The sequence below is a fragment of the Triturus cristatus genome, chromosome 2_2 (assembly GCF_964204655.1).
Source record: "Triturus cristatus chromosome 2_2, aTriCri1.1, whole genome shotgun sequence".
Taxonomy (NCBI): Eukaryota; Metazoa; Chordata; class Amphibia; order Caudata; family Salamandridae; genus Triturus; species Triturus cristatus.
In genome coordinates, this window is record NC_140582.1 from 810,600,180 (window position 1) to 810,624,193 (window position 24,014).

Here is a 24,014-nt window from a genome sequence, read left to right on the forward strand (position 1 = left end):
TCAAGATGCTCACGCTTGCTCAGTTCTTGTCTGCCCTGGACCCGCAAGACTGGCTGGTTACGTTTGACTTGCAGGATGCTTATTTTCATATACCCTTGCTGCCGGCCCACCAGCGTTACCTATGGTTCACGGTAGGCCACGAGCACTTTCAGTTCACCACGCTCCCTTTAGGCCTTACCAGCGCCCCTCGGTTGTTCACGAAAGTGATGGCGGTGGTCGCAGCTCATCTGCGCAGATCAGGGGTTTCAGTCTTCCCCTATCTCGACAACTGGCTGTTGAAGGCGGGTTTGCCCCAGGCAGTCCTCTCCCACCTCCAGACTACAGCTGACCTCCTGCATTTGCTGGGGTTTTCCATCAACGTGCCGAAGTCGCACCTGATTCCCTCTCAGAAGCTTCTCTTCATTGGAACGGTTCTGGTGGACACAGCGCAGTTTCGGGTTTATCCTCCCGGGCATTCGGGCTATGATTCCGATCTTTAGGCCCTGGTCCTTGGTTTTGGTCAAGAAGACCCTGAGGCTGGTGGGCCTCATGTCCTCCTGCATCCTGCTGATCTATCATGCCAGATGTCATATGCGGGCTCTGCAGTGGGACCTGAAGTTCCAGTGGATGCAGCATCGGGGAAACCTATCCGACTACGTCCAGATCTCGGAGGGCACTGCAGAGGACTTGCAGTGGTGGCTCATGAACCAGCGTTGGGTCAGCGGCAGATCCCTCTCCCTTCCCCAACCGGAGCACACAGTAGTGATTGATGCGTCCCTCCTGGGATGGGGCGGCCACATGGGAGAGGCGGAGATCAGAGGCCTCTGGTCTCTGGCGGAGTCCAAGCTCCATTTCAACCTTTTGGAGCTCAGGGTGATCCTACTTGCACTGAAAGCATTCCTTCCCTCGGTCAAGGGGAAAGTAGTGCAGGTGTTCATAGATAACACCACGGCCATGTGGTACTGCACCAAGCAGGGCGGGGTGGGGTCGTGGACACTGTCAGGAGGCTTTGCGCCTCTGGGCATGGCTGGAATGTCAAGGCATTTCCTTGGTGGTTCAACACCTGGCAGGTACCCTGAACGTCAGGGCGGAAGAACTCAGCCGCAGGTGCATATTGGATCACGAATGACTTCTTCACTCAGGTGGCGCATGGTCTCTTTCAGAAATGGGGAGAACCTTGGTTAGATCTATTCGCCACCGAAGAGAACGCGCAATGTCAGCAGTTCTGCACTTTGAAGTATCCAAGGCGGCACTCGCTCGGAGACGCGTTTCGTCGCGAGTGGAGTTGCGGTCTATTGTACGTCTTTCTGCCTATCCCACTCCTGTCCAGAGTGCTGAAGAAGATCAGCCGCGACCGAGCCCAAGCCATTCTTGTGGCACCGGACTGGGCTCGAAGAGTTTGGTATCCCGAGCTACTCCGTATGAGCGTGGATCCCCTGATCCGACTGCCTCTTCTGGAGGATCTCCTGTCGCAGCAACAGGGGACGGTCCTCCACCTGAACCTGTCCAGCCTCCACCTCCTTGCGTGGACATTGAGCGGCGACAGCTGATTCCACGTGACTTGCCTCCTGAAGTCTGTAATGTGATTCTGGCAACCAGGCATCCCTCCACTAAAACAGTATACGCCTGTCGGTGGAAAAAATGTATACGCCTGTCGGTGGAAAAAATGTGTGAGATGGTGCACAGCGAATGCTGTAGATCCTCTTTCTGAGGTCCTATTGTTCCTTCTCTCTTTGGCCCAGCAGGGCTCTGCTCTGGGCACTATCAAGGACTACCTTTCTGCTCTTTCAGCCTTTCTTAGGCTGCCTGATCAGCCCTCTCTTTTTAAGTCCCCAGTTGTCAATAGATTTCTCAAAGGCATTACTCACCTTTTCCCTCCTATTCCTTTTGTGATGCCTCAATGGGACTTGAATCTGGTTCTCACTTACTTGATGTGCGGTCCCTTTGAGCCTCTTCATAACTGTCCTTTGCAGTTATTGACTTTGAAAACTGTCTTCCTGGTGGCCATCACCTCCGCGAGGGGGTGAGTGAGCTCCAGGTTCTTTCATGTAAACCTCCTTTCCTGGCGGTTCATCCGGAAAAGATTGTGCTCCGACCGCGTCCTTCCTTTCTACCAAAAGTAGTCTCTGTCTTTCATCTCGGGCAAACTGTCACTCTGCCCACTTTCTTTCCGCATCCTTCAAGAGAAGAGGAGAGGCTTCACCGTCTGGACCCAAAACGTGTGCTTTCGTTCTATCTCAACCGCACACAACAGTTCTGGTAGGATGACCTGCTCTTTGTTGGCTACATGGGCGCCAAAAAAGGTCAGGCTGTGCACAAGCACACTATCTCCCGATGGGTTGTCTTGTGCATTAAAGCCTGTTACTCTCTGGCTAAAACGGAACCTTTGGTTGGGCTGCATGCCCATTCTACCAGGGCGACAGCAGCTACTACAGCATTGGGACGCGGTGTCCCCCTGCAAGACATCTGTCAGGCGGGCACTTGAGCTTTGTTGCATATTTTCACAAAGCACTATTGCCTTGACAGTCTGGTCCGGAGAGACGGATTTTTTGGCCGTTCAGTTCTCCGTGACTTTCTGGTGTAATCTCACTTTGCAGACCTACCACCGGGGTTGGTATTGCTTGGGTATTTATTCTAAGGTAAGGAATCTATCACTAATGTGTCTCGTTCAGATGCACAAGTTACCTGTGTAACGATATATCTGTAAGAGACATTAGTTAGTGAAGATTCCTTACCGCCCGCCCATCCTCCCCGTTCTGCGAACTGTTATCTAGGGTTCAGGCCATCCCTTTCAGGGCCCTAGTTCTATTGCACCAGTAGTCGGTCTCTGGCATGGCTCTGCGCTTCTGGCGCGGAGAAGTTGTGTACAGAACTGACGTCAGCACTCGTGGGCGCGTCTAAGTAGCTCCGACGTCATCTCGGCGGCTATGACATAAGCGACGTACGCGGAGCCGTACGACGACGCCTACCGACGAGCAGGGGTATTGCTGACGAAAACTTTCCAGATCCAGTCTGGCGCCTGGGGATATTCTAAGGTAAGGAGTCTATCACTAACTAATGTCTCTTACAGATATATTGTTACACAAGTAAGTAACTTGTGCAACTGACTCAGCACATGGACAGCATCAACCTGCTAGATCCCCACCAATCGGGCTTCAGAAAAGACTGTAGCCCCGAGACCGCGATCCTTAACATCGTGGACAACATTCACAAGTCTCTAGATACTGACCAATGCTGCCTACTCATTCTCCTGGACCTTTCGGCAGCCTTTGACACGGTTGATCATAATCTACTCATCAAGGCTCTCCAAGATAGAGTAGGTGCTGATGAGGTGGTCCTTCACTGGTTCTCCTCCTTATTACACAACCACTCCCAAAGGATAAAAATCTAAACGTTTACATCGGACCTACACCCCGTCAACAGAGGTGTCCCCCAAGGCTCAGTGCTCTCCCCTCAACTGTTAAACATATACATGGAACCCCTCACCACCCTACTCAAAAAGCCAACATCCCCATCCACCTCCATTAATGACATTTAGAGACTCAACAACACTCTTAGAGAAGTCCAACACTAGCTATTGATAAACCACCTCAAACTCAACCAAGACAAAACTGAAATCCCCCTCATTTCCAACAAAGAAAACCCTCAAGTCGTAGAATGGCTAAAAGCAAACGATGCTCTCAATGGTAATCTCACCCTTGCTAACTCAATCACTTGGAATCACCCTAGACCCAAATCTGAACATAGCCAAACACATTAAGATCTCCGCAAAGAGTGCCTTCCTCAATCTAAAGCTACTCAACAAAATAAAACCCTTCATCCCACCCAAGGACCTCAAGCAAGCCACCCAACCACTGGTGCTATCTAGACTCGACTATGGGAATGCAGTCCTCTCCGGTTCAGCAAAATCCCACCTAGCCTCCCTCAAAACAACTCAGTGCAGCTGCCAGAATGGTCACCGGAGTTAAGAAATTCGATCACATATCACCCGCACTCAGAACTAAAATGGCTCCCAGTCGAAATGTGTGCCAGCTTTAGAACTGCTTGCCTCAAGCACAAAGCCTTGCACAGTGGGGAAACCTGAATACCTGGCTTCCAAACTCAAGAATGCCGGTCAGACAAGAAACCTCAGGAGCTCCAACAACCTACTACTCATCCCTATGAAAACATGCAAACAATAAACAGCTTCATGATCATTTACTGGAACTCCATCCCAGCTGATATCAGGACTATCCCTTCATTTGTAAAATTCAAAAGACTCCTTAAAGACCTCTTCCTAAACCGTGCCTTTCCGAACTGAGAACCGCCACCGAAACGCACAAGTCCTGCACTCTGCAACCCCCTGACAATGTTTCACCAAAACCTACCTTTTCCTCTCTCTCCGACCCCTTCCTCGTTCCTTCCTCCCCGAATGAGGTTCAGCCCAAGACATCGTGCACTCATCGAGGTTATCTCAGGACTTCCTTACCTCAATGTTGCACAGCACTCCAAGCCTTATGAACCAATATGTATACCTATGCCTTTTTGTGCGATTCCTGCTTTGTATCTGTTGTAAAGCACTCCGATACCCTCGGGTCTAGTCAGCGCTATATAAAACTCCTTAAACTCCTTAATAAATAAATCTCTGTACTTACACTCACTTGTACTCCATTCCCACCCTGTTGCGGAAAAACAATCCAACAATGTAGTCAATGCCCATCAGCACTATTACCAACAGGAGGAGTGACCCTGCCTCGTGACTCAAAAGACTCCTTTTAAGAAAAGCAACTTGCCAACATCCCGAACCAACACTAGATGGCAGGAGTATGCAAAGCATGTAAATCTACAGCAATACATGCCAAGAACAGATTCTTACAGGGTAAGTAGCATAATCCTTCAGTTTTGCCCAGCATGTGGTCAAATGTTCCCTTGGGTTGGCAAATACCGCTTTGCCAATGGGCAACCATAACATTTGGGTTAAGCTTCTGGAAAATTAAATCTTAAGACTCCCGGTCCTGCAGGGACTGTCTGGCCTTGGCCCCGAAGGCCTTGAGGGAGCGGCGCCAGAAGCTGCTGGAGGTCCGGCACTCGTCTCAACGCCGCTCGCGGAGTCGCAGTCGTCGCTCCTCAGGCTCCAAGTCTTCACCTTCGGATTCCGGTAAGCGACGACATAAAAAGAAGTCGAAGAAGCATGTTCGCTCTCCAACGTCCCCCCCCCCCTCCCCCCGTCGATCCTCGGATGTGGACAAGGGGGACAGGCGTTCTGCCCCTGCGGCTCCTTTGGAGCCTGGGAGTCCCGCGGCCTATCCGCCTTACCCGGGTCCTTCGGCGACTCCCGAACAGGTGCAAGAATTTCTTGCCACCATGGACCGCCTTTTTAGGCCTCGGGCTCCCGCCGGTGTGCCTTCGGGCCCCGCGGTCCCGTGTCCAAATCCTGTTGGGCCGTCGGCGGATCCAGCTTCGGCGCCACAGGATCCTACGCCGTTGGCTCCGGCGCCACGAGGTCCGACGCTGCCAGCTCCGGCCCAAGCACCGCCCTCGGCTCCGCTGCCGCAGTGGGTGGCGTTCATTCCGCCCTTTCCGCCCTTGCCCCGCTTTCAGGACCATTTCGATCCTGCCTGGGATCCGCATTGGGAGACGTCGCCGGCCCTACCCCGGCCGGCGCTGTTCACGGCACCGTTTGTCCCTTCGTCCATGCTGTTGTTTCCCAGGCGGTTGCTGAGGGTAAGGATGCGGCTAAGTTCGACATTCGGTGTGGTTTCGACACCGCTGACTCCTTGCGCAGTGCGATTTCTACTACTGTGGCACTGCGTCACCTCGCCTGGTTGCGATCTACTGGGTTCTCACCCGACGTCCAGAGCTCGCACATGGACATGCACTTTGATGGCACTCGCCTGTTTGGTGATAAGGCCAACAGTGCACTGGAGCGTTTTAAGGACTCGCGAGCCACGGCCAAGTCCTTGGGTCTTGCCACGAAGAGCCCAGCCACTCCTGGTTTTCGTTCCTTTCGTGGCCAAGGCAGGGGCCCCAGGCACGTTCCTTCAGCAAGCCTATGCAGAAGCAGCCTCAGCGGGGCCGCGGATGCGGCTTCCGCTGGGGCGGCTCTGGGAATCAGCGTGGGGGGCAATCCACCTCCGTCCCCGCTGGTTCTACCTCCAAAACTTCCTAATCTGAGCTTAGTGGAGCACCCCACGCCAGTGGGTGGCAGGATTCGCCATCACCTCCCCCACCGGCACTCTATCACATCGGACAAGTGGGTGTTGCAGATCATCCGCAAGGGTTACTCCCTTCCCTGTCAGTCCACCCCTCCAGCCATGCCACCTCGGTACCAACACATGTCGGGGGAACACTTGGCGATTCTTCAGCAGGAAGTTGCGGCCCTCTTGGCCAAGGGGGCCATCAAGTGCGTTCCTGGGCCAGAAGTAGGGAGTGGTTGTTATTCCCACTAATTATGGTCCCCAAGAAGGTCAAAGGGGGTCAGCTTCCCATCTTGGACCTTCGGAAGGAGAAGTTAAAAATGTTGAGTCTGGCTCAGGTCTTGGCTCCCCTCGACCCTGGAGACTGGATGGCTGCATTGGACTTGCAGGACGCATATTTTCACATCGCCGGCCCACCGGCGTTATCTGCGGTTCATGGTAGGCCAGGAGCATTTTCAGTTTGCCGCGCTCCCCTTCGGCCTTACCAGCGCCTCTCGGGTGTTCACGAAAGTGATGGCGGTAGTCGCAGCTCATCAGCGCAGGTCAGGGGTGTCAGTCTTCCCTTTCCTCGACCACTGGTTGTTGAAGGCGGGCTCGCCCCAACCACCTTCAGACTACGGCCGACCTCCTGCCTTTGCTGGGGTTCTCCATCAACTTGCCGAAGTCGCAACTGAGTCTCTCTCAGAAGCTCCCCTTCATCGGAGTGGTTCTGGATTCAACGCTGTTTCGGGTTTATCCTCCAGAACAGGGAGTCCGGAATATTCAGGCTATGATTCCGATCTTTCAGCCTCTGTCCCGGGTTTCAGTCAGGATGACCCTCCGGCTTCTGGGCCTGATGGCCTTCTGCATCCTGCTGGTGTCACATACCAGTTGGCATAGGCGGGCTCTGCAGTGGGACCTAAAGTTCCACTGAGCGCAACATCAGGGCAACCTGTCCACTCATGTCCAGATCTCGGAGGGCACTGCACGACAATTGCGGTGGTGGCTCACGAATCGCGATTGGGTCAATGGCAGATCCCTCTCCCTTCCCCAACCGGAGCACGCAGTGGTGCCGGATGCGTCCCTCCTGGGATAGGGAGGCCACTTGGGAGAGGCAGAGATCAGATGCCTCTGGTCTCAGGCGGAGTCCCGGTTCCATATCAAGCTTTTGGAGCTGCGGGCGATCCGACTTGCACTGAAAGCATTCCTTCTCTCTGTCTGGGGAAGTGTGGTGCAGGTGTTCACGGACATCACCACCGCTATGTAGTATTGCAACAAACAGGGCGGGATGGGGTCCTGGACCCTATGTCAGGAGGCTCTGCGCCTCTGGACATGGCTGGAACATCAGGGCGTTACCTTGGTGGATCAACACCTGGCAGGTTCTCTGAATGTCAGGGCGGACGAACTCAGCCGCCGGTGCTTGATGGATCACGAATGGTATCTGAACTCGGACGTGGTCAAGGTGTCTTTCTGCAGTGGGGAGAGCCTTAATTAGATCCATTCGCCACCGAAGAGAACGCTCCATGTCATCAGTTCTGCGCGTTGGAATTTCGAGGCTTTTTGTCGCGAGTGGAGCTGTGGTCTATTGTACGCCTTTCCGCCTATACCACTTCTGCCCCGAGTGCTGAAGAGGATTCGGCACGACAGGGCTCAAGCTATCCTTGTGGCTCCGAATTGGGCATAAATATACTGATATCCCAAGCTAGCTGAGCTGCCGGTCATTACTCCACGGACTTGCGAGAAGATACAGTTGACTTATCAATGTCCTTCTAAATACATCAGCGATAAAAAAGATTGAAGTGACAAACTTGTGGAACAATATAAAGAAAAGGATATAAGCTGTTTACGAACGGGTTTCTTCCTCATTCGACCAAGTTGGCACTAAATCCACAAAATATGCGGAGTTACTTTTTATTTCGGAAGCTTGTATAAACAAAACAGGTTCGAGAGAATTTGGTCTTGCCTACTATCTAATTAGGGCCTTGGTAAAGCCCAGGGGGCGAAACGTACGTCGGCTGCTGCTGTTCTGCTTTCTTTGAAAAGTGAAAATAAAACTAACGGAAGGACCTGATTTAAGATTGTGCCTGGCTCTTAATTGAAAGGACACTTGATTATTGGCTCAACTGGATCATTTTGTGTGGGAGAAAGAAAACATTTCCTTTCTTTCGTTGCTTTTCGCTACTCTTTCTTGACTTCTGTATTGGATTAGAGACATAATGATTGGGTGTGCTCTGGTGTCTTATGGTTCAATACTGATATCCCGAGCTACTCAGCATGGCGATCGATCCGTCTCCCTCTTCGGGAGGATCATCTGTCGCAGCAGCAGGGGACGGTCCTCCACCCGAACCTGTACAGCCTCCACTTCCATGCGTGGAGATTGAGCGGCGACAGTTGACGGCTTTTGATCTTCCTCCCGAAGTCTGTGATGTCATTCTGGCAGCCAGGCGTCCCTCCACTAAAACTGTATACGTCTGCAGGTGGAACAAGTTTGTGGCATGGTGCACAGCGAAGGCCTCTCTGCCCCTTTTTCTGAAGTTCTTCTGTTCCTTCTTTCTTTGGCCCAGCAGGGCTCTGTTCTGGGCACTATCAAAGGTTATCTTTCGGCCATCTCCGCCTTTTTGAGGCTTCCAAATCAGCCTTCTCTCTTTAAGTCCCCGGTTGTTAACCATTTCCTGAAGGACATTACGCACACATTTCCTCCTGTTCCGTTCATCATGCCTCAATTTGACTTGAATCTCGTTTTGACCTATCTGCTATGCGCTCCTTTCGAGCCCCTTCATACCTGTCCTCTGCTTGTTCTTACTCTTAAGACGGCTTTCCTGGTTGCTATCACCTCTGCCAGGAGAGTGAGTAGGCTCCAGGCTCTTTCTTCCAAACCTCCTTTCCTTTCTGTTCATCCGGACAAAGTGGTGTTTTTTGCCCAAGGTGGTCACGCCCTTTCACATCGGGCAGACCATCACTTTGCCTACCTTCTTTCCGCCTCCGCATCCTTCGAAATGTGCGCTCGCATTCTATCTGAAGCGTACACAGCAGTTCCGGGTGGATGAGCAGCTCTTTGTTGGCTACGTGGTTGCCAAAAACGGTCGGGCTGTGCACAAACGGACCATCTCTCGATGGGTCGTTCTGTGCATCAAAGCATGTTACTCCTTGGCTAAGAAGGAGCCTCCCTTGGGGCTGCGTGCCCATTCTACCAGGGCAATTGTAGCCACAATTGCCTTGGGACGCGGCGTCCCCTTGCAGGAAATTTGTGCATTACTGCCTTGACAGTCCGGTCCGGAGAGACGGCTTCTTTGGCCATTCTATTCTCTGTGACTTTCTGGTGTAATCTATTTGCAGACCCACCACCGGGGTTGGTATTGCTGGGGTATCTATTCTAAGGTAAGGAATCTATCACTAACGTGTCTCTTCAGATGCACAAGTTACTACTTGTGTAACGATATATCTTTAAGAGACATTAGTTAGTGATAGATTCCTTACCGCACCACCCATCCTCCCCGTTCTGTGACCTGATTTCTAGGGTTAAGGCCACCCCCCTTTTTAGGGCCCTAGTTTCATGGCACCAGTGGTAAGTTTCTTGCATGGCTCTGCGTTCCAGGCGCGGAAAGTCGTGTACAGAACTGACGTCCGCGCGCATGGGTGGCGCCTAAGTAGTCTCCGTGACGTCATCTCAGCGCTTATGATGCCAGCAACGGACACGGAGCCGCACAACACCACCTATTGGGCAAGGCTCCAAAGGATGACGGCCACCATACGGAGGACCAGTTAGGGCTAAGATGACCAAAGGTTACCACCTCGGTTTTATCGGAGTTCAGTTTTAAACAGTTTGCTGACATCCACTGTCCGATGGCCAGCATGCCTGCTTCAAAACTCTCCGCTACTGTTTCCCCATCATCTCTGATGGCCAGAATCAACTGGGTGTTATCCGCATATGAGGTAAGGTTCATCCCATGCGCTTTGATTGTTTTAGCGAGGTCCGACACATAGATGTTAAATAGTGTTGGACTAAGGGATGAGCCTTGAGGTACCCCACATGGCAAGGACAACTCTGCTGACTCGAATTGTCCTAGGGTGACTACCTGGGATCTATCCATCAGGAAAGATGCCAGTAGTTTCTTAGCTAGGCCTTGCACGCCCATCTTTTCAACACGGTCGACCAGGATCTTGTGGTCGACCGTGTCAAAGGCGGCCGATAAATCTAGAATCAACCACAGTGCTGAGCCTCCTTGATCTCGGATTAATCGGATGTCATCCGCCGCTTTGATAAGCACCGTTTCTGTTCCATGAAACTTGCGGAATCCAAATTGGGTTTCATCGAGCAGATGGCTAGAAACGGGAGGTTAGCTATAGGCCTGTAGTTTTTTAACTCCATTTTATCTAGGCCAGATTTTTTCAGAAGTGGCTTCAGTAAGGTCTTTTTTAAAGGGGTAGGGAAGATTCCTGTGCGGAACATTAGATTGCAAATTTGGGTTATAACTGGAACCACGGTGTCCCATTAATGGGCGGAGAGTTTTCAAGGGACAAGGATCCAATGCTGAGCCGGACTTAATGGATTTGATGATGTCCTGGATTTGGTTTTCTGTGATTTCCGCAAACTGTGGAAAGATATTGTCAGTATGTGGCGTTATTATATCATCGGTGCTTTGATTATCAGCGGAGTTAAATGCTGAGAATATATCATTCACTTTAGTGAAAAAGAAGGATGCTAATGAGTCACAGAAACTTTGTGAACAAGGGGAATTCAAGTCAGGAACACCTCCTGCAAGCTGTTTGGTTATGTTATAGAGCTTTTTATTAGAATTTTTTGCACTTTCGATTTGCTCGCTGTAGTACTTTTTTTTTGGCCTCTATGATCAAGAGTTTGTACGGAATTTGAAGCTCCTTATACATATGTTTGCTTTCATCGTCATAGTTTTTCCTCCAGTGTCTTTCTTTGTTTCTACATAGCTGTTTATGTTTTCTGAGTTCTTCTGTATACCAGGGTGCTGAAGGGGAACTTCTATTCCTGGACATTCGTTTAACTGGTACTAATTTGTTAGTGGCCTGGTCCAGCCAAGCTTGGTATTGCTTTGTAGCTATTTCTGGATCAGTAGACAAGGTAGGCTTAGAGTTGTCTAGTGCTACCTTAAGGTTAGGAATATTGATATCTTTCCATACCTTAAAAGGTTCCTGTCTGGGGGTAGGTGTTTTAACAGTGGAGGTTTCGCTAATTTTTATAGTACCTAGTACCAAGTAGTGGTCAGTCCAAGTCATTGGGAGGACGTCAGTAATTAGCAGATTATCTAGATTAGTAAATATTCCATCTAATGTATGCCCTGCATTGTGGGTAGGTCCCGTCACCAGCTGTGATAGGCCGAAGACCTCCATTTCCGACTGTAGGGATATGGTGTCTTTATCTCTATTACAGTCCAGATGGAAATTAAAGTCTCCTAGCAGTGTTATAGACTTCTCGGTTGCAAAGGCTTCTAAAATAGTGGCAATTTCTGTGAGAAATCCCAACCGAATTTCTGGCCGTCTATATAATAGTATGCCTCTGAAGTTATGAGAAGGAGACAGGTAGATATCAAACTGGAACGCCTCACATGCTGTGGTGGGTATTGCCGTGATGCGGATTTTGAGAGTGTCCCGGGCAATTCCCTATTCCCCTATAAACCCACAACCCGCTACAGAAGTAAAACGCAAAATTAAATTAAAAATAATTAATAATTTCTAGAAATTATTTCATTTACTATGATTAAATAACTTCCCACCCTAATCCCCTATAAACCCACAACCTGCTACGGAATTAAATTACAGAAAAATTAAATAACATAAAATTAATTACTTTAAAAATATTCAAACCTACATTCCAAAATTAATACATACTTTTAACACGTATACTAACACTTAAAACACTATAAAAAAAAATCGATATTTTTAACTATGTTATGACTGTCGATATCACTTACTTCTATATTATGTAAATCGATATTTCTTACCTGATTTTTGATATTCTTCACCACTATATTTTGGTAATTCGATATTCTGTCCATTCTATATTAAAAACTCGATATTCTGTCCAGTCGATATTTTTTTTCTATATTATGACTGTTTACCGCGTTTTGCATTAGTACAAACTAACATATCAAACAGGAAATAATTGGGAGCCCTGAAAGATTTACTTTTTCAGTAAGCATTGTTTTATGTCTCTTGCCTTTAAAATAATAGTGTAAAATGGTAGGTGTATGCATGCTACTATAAACCTAACGTAATTTGGAATTTCTTCTAGGGACTACCAGTGTGACACAGTTACCCTTCTGAACCTGATTCTTTTTAAAGCAGCTGATTCATCTAGGGATGTCTATGAAGTTGCCATGCAACTACTCCAGGTAATTAAGCATTATTAAAATTAGGTATTAATGTTTTCCATTTGATGAATTTAATGAATAATCCTGCGGTTTTGCATTGCTAGGAACTTTTTGTCAGAGATCTCTTTGCATGTACACTGTACAAACAGCATGACAAATTTCTTTTAAATCCACTTCTGTTGTGCATGCTATTTATGCACATATGGCTAAAATGTTTGGTGTCTGATGCCATGCTTGTGGATGGGCAGATGACGGGTGGTGGGGAGTTTCAGGCAGGAGAAAGGAGCAATGACGTTCTCAATGAGATCTGCAAAAACAAACACAAAGCGGTATAAAGTATGTATTTATCTTGCTCTGGTAGTTGAGGTATGTCTGTAGACTTCACTGATACATTATCTGCGATGCCTGCGTGAGAGGTGGGAAGGATACCATTTCCCTCACCGCGGTTTTGTAATCTAGTATAATTGCACTAATGCATGAGCCTGCCCTGTTAACTTTCCAAATGTACTAAATGCACAAAAATTCAAAGCATCACTAACTTTGTTTAAAATATGGAACCATCCCTCAACTAAGGTTCTAAAACTGCACACAGCAATATCTCAAACAAAGAAACTGCACTTGGGTATGGTGCCCACAGTAAGTCTGCAGCAGCGGAGGACACACATTAAACATGAGTACTGATACACAGTATATTGGCCATCAATACTGATTTTCTTTGCTCTGTAAGCTGACTGGTCAATTGGTGATACCGTTGTGTTCCCTTTTTTCCACTTTGTGCCGATTGAAAATGCATCCCAATGTTTAATTATGATACTATTTCAATCCACATCCATGTGATGGACAGTATTTCTTCAGTTCATTTGGGTGGTTTAAAAATCTTGTTTTCATAAAGATTTTTCTTCCTTTTAATTTCGGATGACTTTGAGTTCAGCAGCTAACTTAGTGAGAGTTCCAGCCAACCAAGGAGAGTTATGTATTTTGTGTAAAAGATGTATAGTGTACAACCTCTGTTAGATTGGGAGAGGGCAAAATTGCTTTCCACCTTGTTGAATGCTGACCTAGCTTGTCTTAAAAGGGTGTTAATACTTACAAACTCCCCTATACACCATCCACCCTGCTATTGATGCTACCATTGCGCACACACACTGGCTGGCACCACCACATCTTCGCCTCTGGATTAATAAAGGCATAAATACAGTTTGAACACTGCTTTCTTAAGGGCTCTTGCTGCAATTTAAGACTCTTACACAGGACTGCGATGTGCTGAATGACCATTCCTTACATATCAAAGAATTAAACTTGCACTTCTGGAGATATGGCATACACGTGAACCACCTAACCATCCAGCCAAACAGGGTTTACATACCATGTTGATGGGAAGTGTCTCACTAAGTGGCTCAATTTATTTATTTATTTTTGTTTTGGGAAGTTTTATATAGCGCGAACTAGACCCGATAAATCGGTTATCAGAGCGCTTTTACATAGCACCAGTTTCGTTACACAAGGACACACATTTTTTCTTAGGCACGTGGAGATTTAATGATTTGCCTAGAATCACAGGATGTTGAGCGTCGTAGCCGAGACTCGAACCCAGTTCCCCAGCTTCGAAGTCAACCGCTCTAGTCACAAGGCTACATCCTCTCCCCAAATAGAGCATTTGTGCAACATCTAGACGCTACTAGACATTAACTTCGTACATAGTGGGAATCGGACTTCGCCAGGCTATTCCATGATTTGCAATGTAAATACCTATTTGCATCCTCTTTTATATATTGCACAGTGCAAGGTTTAAACTAATAAAATTTAGTTTAGAAAACAGAGCTTACCTTGTTCCTAATAGAATTAATAGTATCTGTCCACACATGCTCCGGTCCTTACATTCTTACTGGGAAGCTATTATCTCTACAATTACACAGGCCACACAATATGGAATTCACTTAAGGCACGTATCCTTGATTCCTTTCCACTTCCTAAACAAGACCAACGCTACTGAAAAGTTTTACTTGATTTTATTAGCTCGTCAGAATCTTACCATAAACTGGAAGAATGCTTGTCCTCCATCTGCTATTAGCTGGCACTCAGATGTTATTCGATGACTGAAAGCCAATAAGAAGTACCTGCACAGGAAAGAACGTACAGCCCTTGTAAAGTATTTTATTGCTCAAAGCTGGAATATAATACCTGAAATCCTACAGTAAAGACTATGTATGTTGGTCTTAAATTACTCTTAAATAAATATAACTCATTTTTTTATCATTACACAAATGATCTACTCATTATGTATCGTCAGTTGTCATCCTTGAAGGTGACTGAGTTGTCATTTGTACCCCAAAATAACACTTTGGGTGGGGGGTACATAGCTGCAGTGCTTTTAGTGTATGTTGAGGTGTGAACACTTGCAGGTATGATGAAATACCCACAGGGTTATTGAGGCGGGAGTCCTTTAATATATTATATTTCAGTAGAGGTAGATGCATTCTGATGTAACAAAAAAATTGGGCTGTAATATTGCAATTACTGATTTCTTTGACAGTGGATGTGGGAACAATTGATTGTCTGCTATTAGGGTACCTTGTATACAGCACAATAAGCTGCTTTGTGCTTCTGTTTCTGTTTTTGGACCCCAAAACATATATTTGGTAAAAAAGTGGCAATGGCTCTCATTCCTGTTCGTGGAATTGATTGCTCAACTGGCCCTGATGCTCCCAGAGTTCCCTGGGCCATTGGCAACACTGCAGCAAGCCAAGGCACTTTTCATTCTTTCCTTCTGGCATGCCTTTGTGTCACAAGGATCTGCAGAGGCCTACAGTTTGTTTACAGCCAGCAAATCGATCTGAGCTCCCTAGACCCAGCTTTGGCTTCAGACTTCAATTCCGGCTACAAGACGTGCACCAGTACCTTGTTGATCGACACCTATTATGATGTCACTGGTGGAGGTTAAGCCCCTGCAGACAGAGGGCACGAGCTTGGGTTGCCTCACTGTCTTAGACAGGCTCTGTGCACAATTTTGAAAGCGGCGCCTACCCCTCAAAAGGCCCTGCAAGGCGGGGTGGCAGTACTGGTGACTGTCATCACTTGAATTGCCCCATCGTCAACCCTCCTCAAGCTCTTCAGCAAGTGTGAACTCCAATGAGTGTAGCGCTATTCCCTAACGTGACACCACAGATACTGTAATACTAATGGGGGGCTATGCCACTTTGTGACCCTTGATGTCTCACCTTCTGTCTACTTAAGTACAATCTTCGTTCATGCTGTTCATATGAACTGCCTTCCCAGATATGTTGTTCCTTTCTTCCCTTCTCCTCTCACCGCCCTTCCCTCTCCCTTCCTTTCTATCCACATGCCTCCCCCACAGGGCACAAGTCCTATATAAAAAAGTGGGGGAGACTGTCCAACTTGGGCAGTATGCAAGTGACATGACGTGTGCCGTCACAGCATGGGGGAGGGGGCGTTTGGGGATTGTTTGAACCTCTATTTTGTTGCTACCTTCTTCGGGTTTGTTCATGATATTGCAACACACTTGGGGTGCATCTTATACAATGTTGTGAGCATAAATGTAACACTTAATTATTCAATAGTTTTCTGATGTGTATGATAGAACATTGGTAACTGAATGCAATAAAAAGTGTCTCCTGCAAAGCACATCATGTAACCTGCAGATCACAGATTATTATTTTATGTTGAGTGGATTGATTACTGCTTTGAACACAGAGATCCTTTTGTTACTTGCAATTCATTAATTGTAATCCTTCTAGTAGACCACAGTGAGCTATGAAGGGCATTTGACTTTCTACACCTTGTAACCCTGACTGTCTCATGTAACATCTTGAACATTGATTTGCACACTTCCGTGATTTATTTTGAATGGATAATGTGTATGTTAGGTAAAGCACTCAACCCTCTGCATCTGAAAGGAACAGTTAGTGATAGATTCCTTACCTTCAAATTACCCCCAGGCATCAGACTGGATCCGGAAAGTTTTTAGTCAGCAGTACCCCTGTGCGTTGGATGGTGGTGTTGGTCAATTCCGTGTTCGTCGTCTGCATCATGGTTGCCAGGGTGACGTTGCAGTAGCTACATAGATGCCGCCCTCGCGCGCTGACGTCAGTTCTTTCTTATTCCGCGCCAGGAAGCACAGATCCGGAGAGAGCGGGACCCACCGTCGTTTTTTTGACTGACTTCGTTGTTTTCTTTGAGTCCTCATGACTCCTGGTGCACAAGGGATGCCCGGCTTGCAGTTCATGTAACTGATGTCTAGGGCGGATCCGCACAGCGTGTGCCTCTACTTCCTGGAGCGGGACCACGACCCCAAATCATGCTCCGACTGCTGGACCATGGCCCGAAGTCTTTGTGGGAGCGGTCCCAAAAGCTACTCTAGGCCTGGCAGCGGCTCCATGTCATTCGAGGACCCGGTCGCAGAGGAGGTAGAGGGACCGGTCACAGAGCCAACATCATTCTTCCTCGAAGTCTTCGCACTCTGGGTCAGGTAAGTCGAAGCACTAAAAAGTCAAGAAGCATTGTTGCTCTTCGACTTCTCCCCGTCTGTCGGCCGACACGACGAGGGATGCGGGTGGTCCCCCTTCCGTGGCTCCGCGCGCGGAGCCCATAGTGTCGGCTTTGGGTTCCCACCCTTCCCGGGACCAGGAGCGACCCCTGCCCAGCGTCGTCAACTCTCCGAAGCGATACACAGCGATGGGCAGACCGACTCCGCCGGCGTGCCTTCGGGCCCCACAGACTGGGTGGGTGCCCTGGGCCTTCGGCAGCTTTGGCGCAGCAGGGTCCTCTTGGCTCCAGTCCTGGATCCGGATCGGTGCCAGTCAACCTCGTTAGGCCTCCCCCGGCACCGATTCCACCAGGACCTCAGCCTCCAACTCGTGGTAGACACTGAGCCGGACCGACGCCGGCGGGTACTTTTGTGTCCCTGTTCTACCCTGGCTCTTTGAAACCAGATTGGCAGCCAGAGGAGGGTGAGGAGGACTGGGAGGGGTCTGGCAACCCTTTAACCAACCAGTTGGTGTACGAATAGGACTGGCGAGAGGAACTGGGAGATGCCAGTGGTCTGGATACCTCACCAGACCTTTGCATGTTGTCTCCTCCTACCATGGCTATGGAGGAGGGAGCGTCATATGCTGTGTTGTGGTGTAGGGCGGCTGAGGCTCTCCACCTCTAGCTACCTACGGTGGCAGTCATGACTAACCTCCTGACAGAGGTCCTTCAACTGGCAGCGAGCTCTTCGGAGCCCATGCTGCCGTTAAATGAAGCCCTCGCAGACATCCTTTAGGGCTCGTCGCCCAGGCCCATCTCAGGGGCTCCTGTGGACAGGATGATTTCACGACCCCACTGCCCGGCCCCGGGCGAACCCACTTTCCTCTCCCAACACCCCACCTCTGAGAGCTTGGTGGTTCAAGCCTCCACTTCTAAAGGCGCCTTCCCTACGCACCACTGGATAGGGAATCCAAAAAGCTGGACCACCTTGGGAAGAAAATGTTTTCTTCCTCCAGCTTGGGACTGCGGTTGGTAAACACTGCATGTCTGTTGGGCCGTTACACCCACTCTGTGTAGGATATGGTGGCGCAGGTGCTGCCTCAGTGCCCGAGGAGTCCTGGGCTGTACTCCCCCGTGCAGTTGCCGAGGGGAGAGATGCAGCGAAGTTTACCATCCGCTGTGGGCTGGATACCGCCAACGCACTTGGCAGGACAATTTCCATGTCAGTAGCGTTCGATGCTATGCCTGGTTGCGTTTGACTGGTTTTTCCGGGGATGTTCAGTCCACCCCTTACAGACATGCCCTTTGATGGCCGTCGCCTTTTCGGCAACAATGCAGGCAACACACTAGAGCGCTTTAAGGACTCTCGAGCTACGGCCAGGTCCTTGGGCCTATCCACCACCCGCCAAGCACAGTCTGCCTTTAGTGGCTATGGAAGGGGTACCCCGCTATGTCCCGCCCAGAGACACAATCCGGCACAAGCTGTTCATCACCAGCGCTTCTGGGGACGTGGGAACCACCGGTGTGGTTCTCGGGGCCAGCGGGCGGGCCACAGCCCCCTCTGCAGCAACCTCCAAACCTTCCTAACATGACCTTTCAGGGCCACCAACCGCCAGTGGGCGGCAGGATCCACCATCACCTCCCCAAGTGGCGCACGTTCACGTCGAATAAGTGGGTTTTTCAAATAGTCCGAAGGGGCTACTCCCTCACCTTTGAGACTACCCCTCCCTCCATGCCACCCCGGTACCATCGCATGTCGGAGGGTCACCTGGCCTTTCTCCAACAGGAAGTTTCGGCACTCTTGGCCAAGGGTGCCACCGAGCGTGTTCCTGCCCCAGAAGTAGGTTGTGGTTGCTATTTCCACTAGTTTCTGGTGCCCAAGAAGGACAAAGGCCTGCGTCCTATTTTAGATCTCAGGAACATCAACCGCTTCCTCCGGAAGGAAAAGTTCAAAATGTTGACGCTCGCTAATGTCTTGTCTACCCTCGACCCTGGAGATTGGATGGTAGCGCTGGACTTGCAGGACACTTACTTTCACATCCCCGCTCTGCCGGCCCACCTGCGTTACCTGTTCCCGTGCTCCCTTTGGCCTTTCCAGCGCCCCTCGGGTGTTCACGAAAGTGATGGCGGTGGTCGCAGCTCATTTGCGCAGATCAGGGGTTCCAGTCTTCCCCTATCTCGATGACTGGCTGTTGAAGGCGGGCTCGCCCATGGCTGTCGTCTCCCACCTCCAGACTACGGCAGACCTCCTGCATTCGCTGGGGTTCTCGATCAATGTGCCGAAGTCACACCTTGACCCTCTTGCAGAAGCCCCTCTATATTGGAGCGGTTCTGGACATGACTCAGTTTCGGGTTTGTCCTCCCGAACAGCGAGTCCGGGATATCTGAAAGAGACACGTTGGTGATAGATTCCTTACCTTAGAATATCCCCAGGCGTCAGACTGGATCCAGAAAGTTTTCGTCAGCAGTACCCTTGCGCATTGGCAGGCGTCGTCGTGCGGCTCCGCGTACGTCGCTGGTGTTGTAGTCGCCGAGATGACATCGTCGGATCTATTTAGACGCGCCCACGTGCGCAGATGTCAGTTTTCTTTTTCCGCGTCAGCAAGTGCAGATCCGAGAGAGAGCGGTACCCTAGTTAATATTTTAACTTGGTTTCTGAGACTTTGTTTCTCTTGTTTTGTCGAGTACTCGACTCCTGGTGCAGTAGGGATGCCCGTGTTGAAGTCCTGTAGGGCCTGCCATCGGAACATGTCGGTGGCGGACCCGCATGGCGTGTACCTCTTCTGCTTGGGGCATGCCCATGACCCCGAGGCATGCCCCGATTGTCAGGCCATGGCGCCGAAAGCTTTGTGGTAGCGTTCCCAAAAGTTGTTGGAGGTCCGACAATCGGTTCCACGCTGCTCGAGGTCCCGCTCCCGTGGGAGGCCTAGGAACCGGTCGCGAAGCCGACACAATCGCTCGTCGGATTCAGTGACAGGTAAGTCACGGCGCCATAAGAAGTTGAAGAAGCGACGTCGCTCTTGGTCTACCGCTCGCGGGACGCGGTGGAGGGGGCGGGTGGTCACTCCCCCGCGGCTCCGATGGAGCCTCCGTTGTTGCCTGCGGCCTACCCGGGTCCGCACGCGACTCCGGACGAAATACAGGTCTTCCTGTCGGCCATGGGCCGTTAGTTTGCATCATCGGGTCCCTCCGGTGCACCTTCGGACCTCTGGGCCCGTTGGGTGGGTCTGCCCCCATGCCGCAGACTTTGGCCCCGGCTACACCGGCACAATCCCCTGCGGCGGCGCCGGCTCCTGCCCCGGTGACGGCGCCGGATACGATGCCGGACGGCGTCGAAATTGGATTGGTCTACTACCCCCCGATTCCAATTCCAGGTAGGGAGTTTTTCCCATTTCCCCAGGCACCTCGTTCTTACCGGCCTCTTCCACAGCCGGCGGACGAAGGGGAGTACTGGGAGGGGTCTGAGGACCCTCTCGCAGTCCAATGCGAGGATGAATCTGACTGGGAGGGTGATATGGAAGGTCCAGGCAATCTGGATTTCTCTCCGCACCCTGGTACCTTGACACCTTTCTTCCCTGGTTACGGAGGAGGTTGGGACTTTATCTGTGGTGTTGCAAAGGGCGGCTGAGGCTCTTAACCTCGAGCTCCCTTCTGTGCCTATCACGACCAATCTCCTAACTGAGGTGCTGCTGCCAGCGTCGTCCTCCGCCGAGCCACTGCTGCCCTTCAACGACGCCCTTACTGACATCCTGTTAAGCACCTGGCACAAACCTAACACAGGGCTTCCTGTGGATAAGGGTGTAGCACGCAGCCATCGACCGGCGCCTGGCAACCCCAGCTTTCTCACTCAACACCCAACGCCTCAGAGTCTGGTTGTCCAGGCCTCTGCCTCTCCGAGCGCATTCCCTTTTGCTCCTCCGGACAAGGAATCTAAGAAACTGGAGCAATTTGGGAAAAAGATTTTCACTTCTGCCAGTTCCAGATTGCGGGCGGTAAATACTGCGTGCCTGTTGGGACACTACTCGCATTCTGTGTGGGACACCGTGGCACAGGTGCTGCCTCAGTGCCCTGTGGAGGCTCGGGCGGTGCTCTCCTAGGCCAATACCGAGGGGAGAGATGCTGCCAAATTCACTATCCGTTGTGGACTTGACACGGCTGACTCCTTCCGCAGGGCTCTCGCCACAACGGTGGCGCTCCTTTACGCGTTCCTTTCAGAACCACCGGCCAACGCAACCGCAACCTCAGCGCAGCCGTGTCGTGGGGCCCACCGTGCTGGGTCCCGGGGATAGCGGGCAGGTCAATCCACCACCGCCCATGCCACCACCGCCTCAAAACCTTCCTAATCTATTGTTTCAGGCCCACCAGACGCCAGTGGGCTGCAGGATTCGCCATCACCTCCCCCACTGGTGCACCATCACTTTGGACAGGTGGGTTCTCCAGATAGTCTGAAGGGGCTACTCCCTCCCCTTCGAGTCTACCCCTCCAGCCATGCCACCTCAGTGCCACCGCTTGTCGGGGATCGCTTGGCACTTCTCCAGCTGGAAGTTGCGGCCCTGTTGGCCAAGGGGGCCATCGAGCGCGTTCCGACGCCAGAAGTAGGTTGTGGTTGTTATTACCACTACTTCTTGGTTCCAAAGAAGGACAAGGGCCTGTGTCCTATCTTAGACCCCCGGAACGTCAATCGCTTCCTCCCGAAGGAGAAGTTCAAGATGCTCACGCTTGCTCAGTTCTTGTCTACCCTAGACCCGCAGGACTGGCTGGTAGTGTTGGACTTGCAGGATGCTTATTTTCATATCCTCATCCTGCCGGCCCACCGGCGTTACCTACTGTTCACGGTAGGCCACAAGCACTTTCAGTTCACCGCGCTCCTTTTCGACCTTACCAGCGCCCCTCGGGTGTTCTCAAAAGTTATGGCGGTGGTTGCAGCTCATCTGCGTAGATTGGGGGTTTCAGTGTTACCCTATCTCGACGACTGGCTGTTGAAGGCGGGCTCGCCCCAGGCAGTTGTCTCCCACCTCCAGACTACGGCCGACCTCCTGCATTTGCTGGGGTTTTCCATCAACGTGCCGAAGTCACACCTGATTCCCTCTCAGAAGCTCCTCTTCATCGGAGCGGTTCTGGATACGGCACAGTTTCGGGTTTATCTTCCTGAACAGCGAGTCCGGGACATTCGGGCTATGATTCCGATCTTTCGGCCCTGGTCCTGGGTTTCGGTCAGGAAGACCCTGAGGCTGCTGGGCCTCATGACCTCCTGCATCATGCTGATCTATCATGCCAGGTGGCATATGCGGGCTCTGCAGTGGGACTTGAAGTTGCAGTGGGCGCAGCATCCGGGAAACCTATCCGACTACGTCCAGATCTCGGAGGGCACTGCACAAGACTTGCAGTGGTGGCTCACGGACCAGCGTTGGGTCAGCGGCAGATCCCTTTCCCTTCCCCAACCGAAACACACGGTGGTGACGGACGCTACCCTCCTGGGATGGGGCGGCCACATGGGAGAGGCGGAGATCAGAGGCCTCTGATCTCTGGCGGAGTCCAAGCTCCATATCAACGTTTTGGAGCTCAGGGCGATCCTACTTGCCCTGGTAGCATTCCTTCCCTCTGTCAAGGGGACAGTAGTGCAGGTGTTCACGGACCCTATGTCAGGAGTCTCTCCGTCTCTGGACATGGCTGGAACGTCAAGGCATTTCCTTGGTGGTTTAACACTTGGCAGGTTCTCTAAACTCCAGGGCGGACTAACTCAGCTGCAGGTGCATGTTGGATCACGAATGGCGTCTTCACTCGGACTTGGCACAAGGTCTCTTTCAGCAGTGGGGAGAACTTTGGTTATATCTATTCGCCACCGAAGAGAACGCGCAATGTCAGCAGTTCTGCGCTTTAGAGTTTCCAAGGCGGCACTTGCTCGGATACGCTTTTCGTCAAGAGTGAAGTTGCGGTCTGTTGTATGCCTTTCCACCTACACCACTTCTACCCAGAGTGCTGAAGATCCGACGCGACCGGGCCGAAGTCATTCTTGTGGCACCGGACTCGGCTCGAAGAGTTTGGTATCCCGAGCTGCTCAGTATGAGCATGGATCCCCCGATCCGACTGCCTCTTTGGGAGCATCTCCTGTCGCAGCACCAGGGGAGGGTCCTCCTCCTCCTTGCGTGGAGATTGAGCGGCGACAGTTGATTCCATTTGACTTGCCTCCTGAAATCTGTAATGTGATTCTGGCAGTCAGGCGTCCCTCAACTAAAACTGTATACGCCTGTCGGCGGAACAAGTTTGTGGCATGGTGCACAGCGAAAGCTGTAGATCCTCTTTCTGAGGTCCTATTGTTCCTTCTCTCTTTGGCCCAGCAACGCTCTGTTCTGGGCACTATCAAGGGCTACCTTTCTGCTCTTTCAGACTTTCTCAGGCTGCCTTATCAGCCCTCTCTTTTCAAGTCCCTTGTTGTCAATAGATTTCGCAAAGGCATTACTCACCTTTTCCCTCCTATTCCTTTTGTGATGCCTCAGTGGGACTTGAACTTTGTTCTCACGTACTTAATGTGCGCTCCCTATGAGCCTCTTCATAACTGTCATTTGCGGTTATTAACTTAAAAAATTGTCTTCCTGGTGGCCATCACCTCCGCTGGCGTGTGAGTGAGCTCCAGGCTCTTTCATGTAAAACTCGTTTCCTGGCAATTCATCCGGTCAAGGTTGTGCTTCGACCACGTCCCTCCTTTCCACTGAAAGTAGTCATTGCCTTTCATCTCGGGCAAGCTCACTTTGCCAATTTTCTTTCCGCCTCGGCATCCTTCAACAGAGGAAGAGAGGCTCCACTGTTTGGACCCATAATGTGCGCTTTCATTCTATCTCAACCGCACGCAGCAGTTCCTGGTGGATGACCAGCTCTTTGTTGGCTACGTGGGTGCCAAGATAGGTCGGGCTGTGCACAAGCGGAATATCTCCCGATGGGTTGTCATGTGCATTAAAGCCTGTTCCTCTCTGGCTAAAAAGGAACCTCCAGTTGGGCTGCGTGCCCATTCTACCAGGGCTACAGCAGCTACTACAGCATTGGAACACGGTGT

General features: G+C 50.7%; 1 protein-coding gene across 19 annotated transcripts in view; it reads left to right on the forward strand.

Annotated features, from left to right (window-relative positions):
- The window catches only part of FRYL (FRY like transcription coactivator), a 2,516,714-nt gene that overhangs the window by 1,262,785 nt on the left and 1,229,915 nt on the right, over positions 1–24,014 (forward strand). For all 19 annotated transcript variants that reach the window (XM_085642132.1, XM_085642134.1, XM_085642126.1 and 16 more), the window contains one exon: positions 12,400–12,499. In XM_085642132.1, coding sequence (XP_085498258.1) covers positions 12,400–12,499 — 100 coding nt within the window. The remainder of the gene's footprint in view (positions 1–12,399; positions 12,500–24,014) is intronic.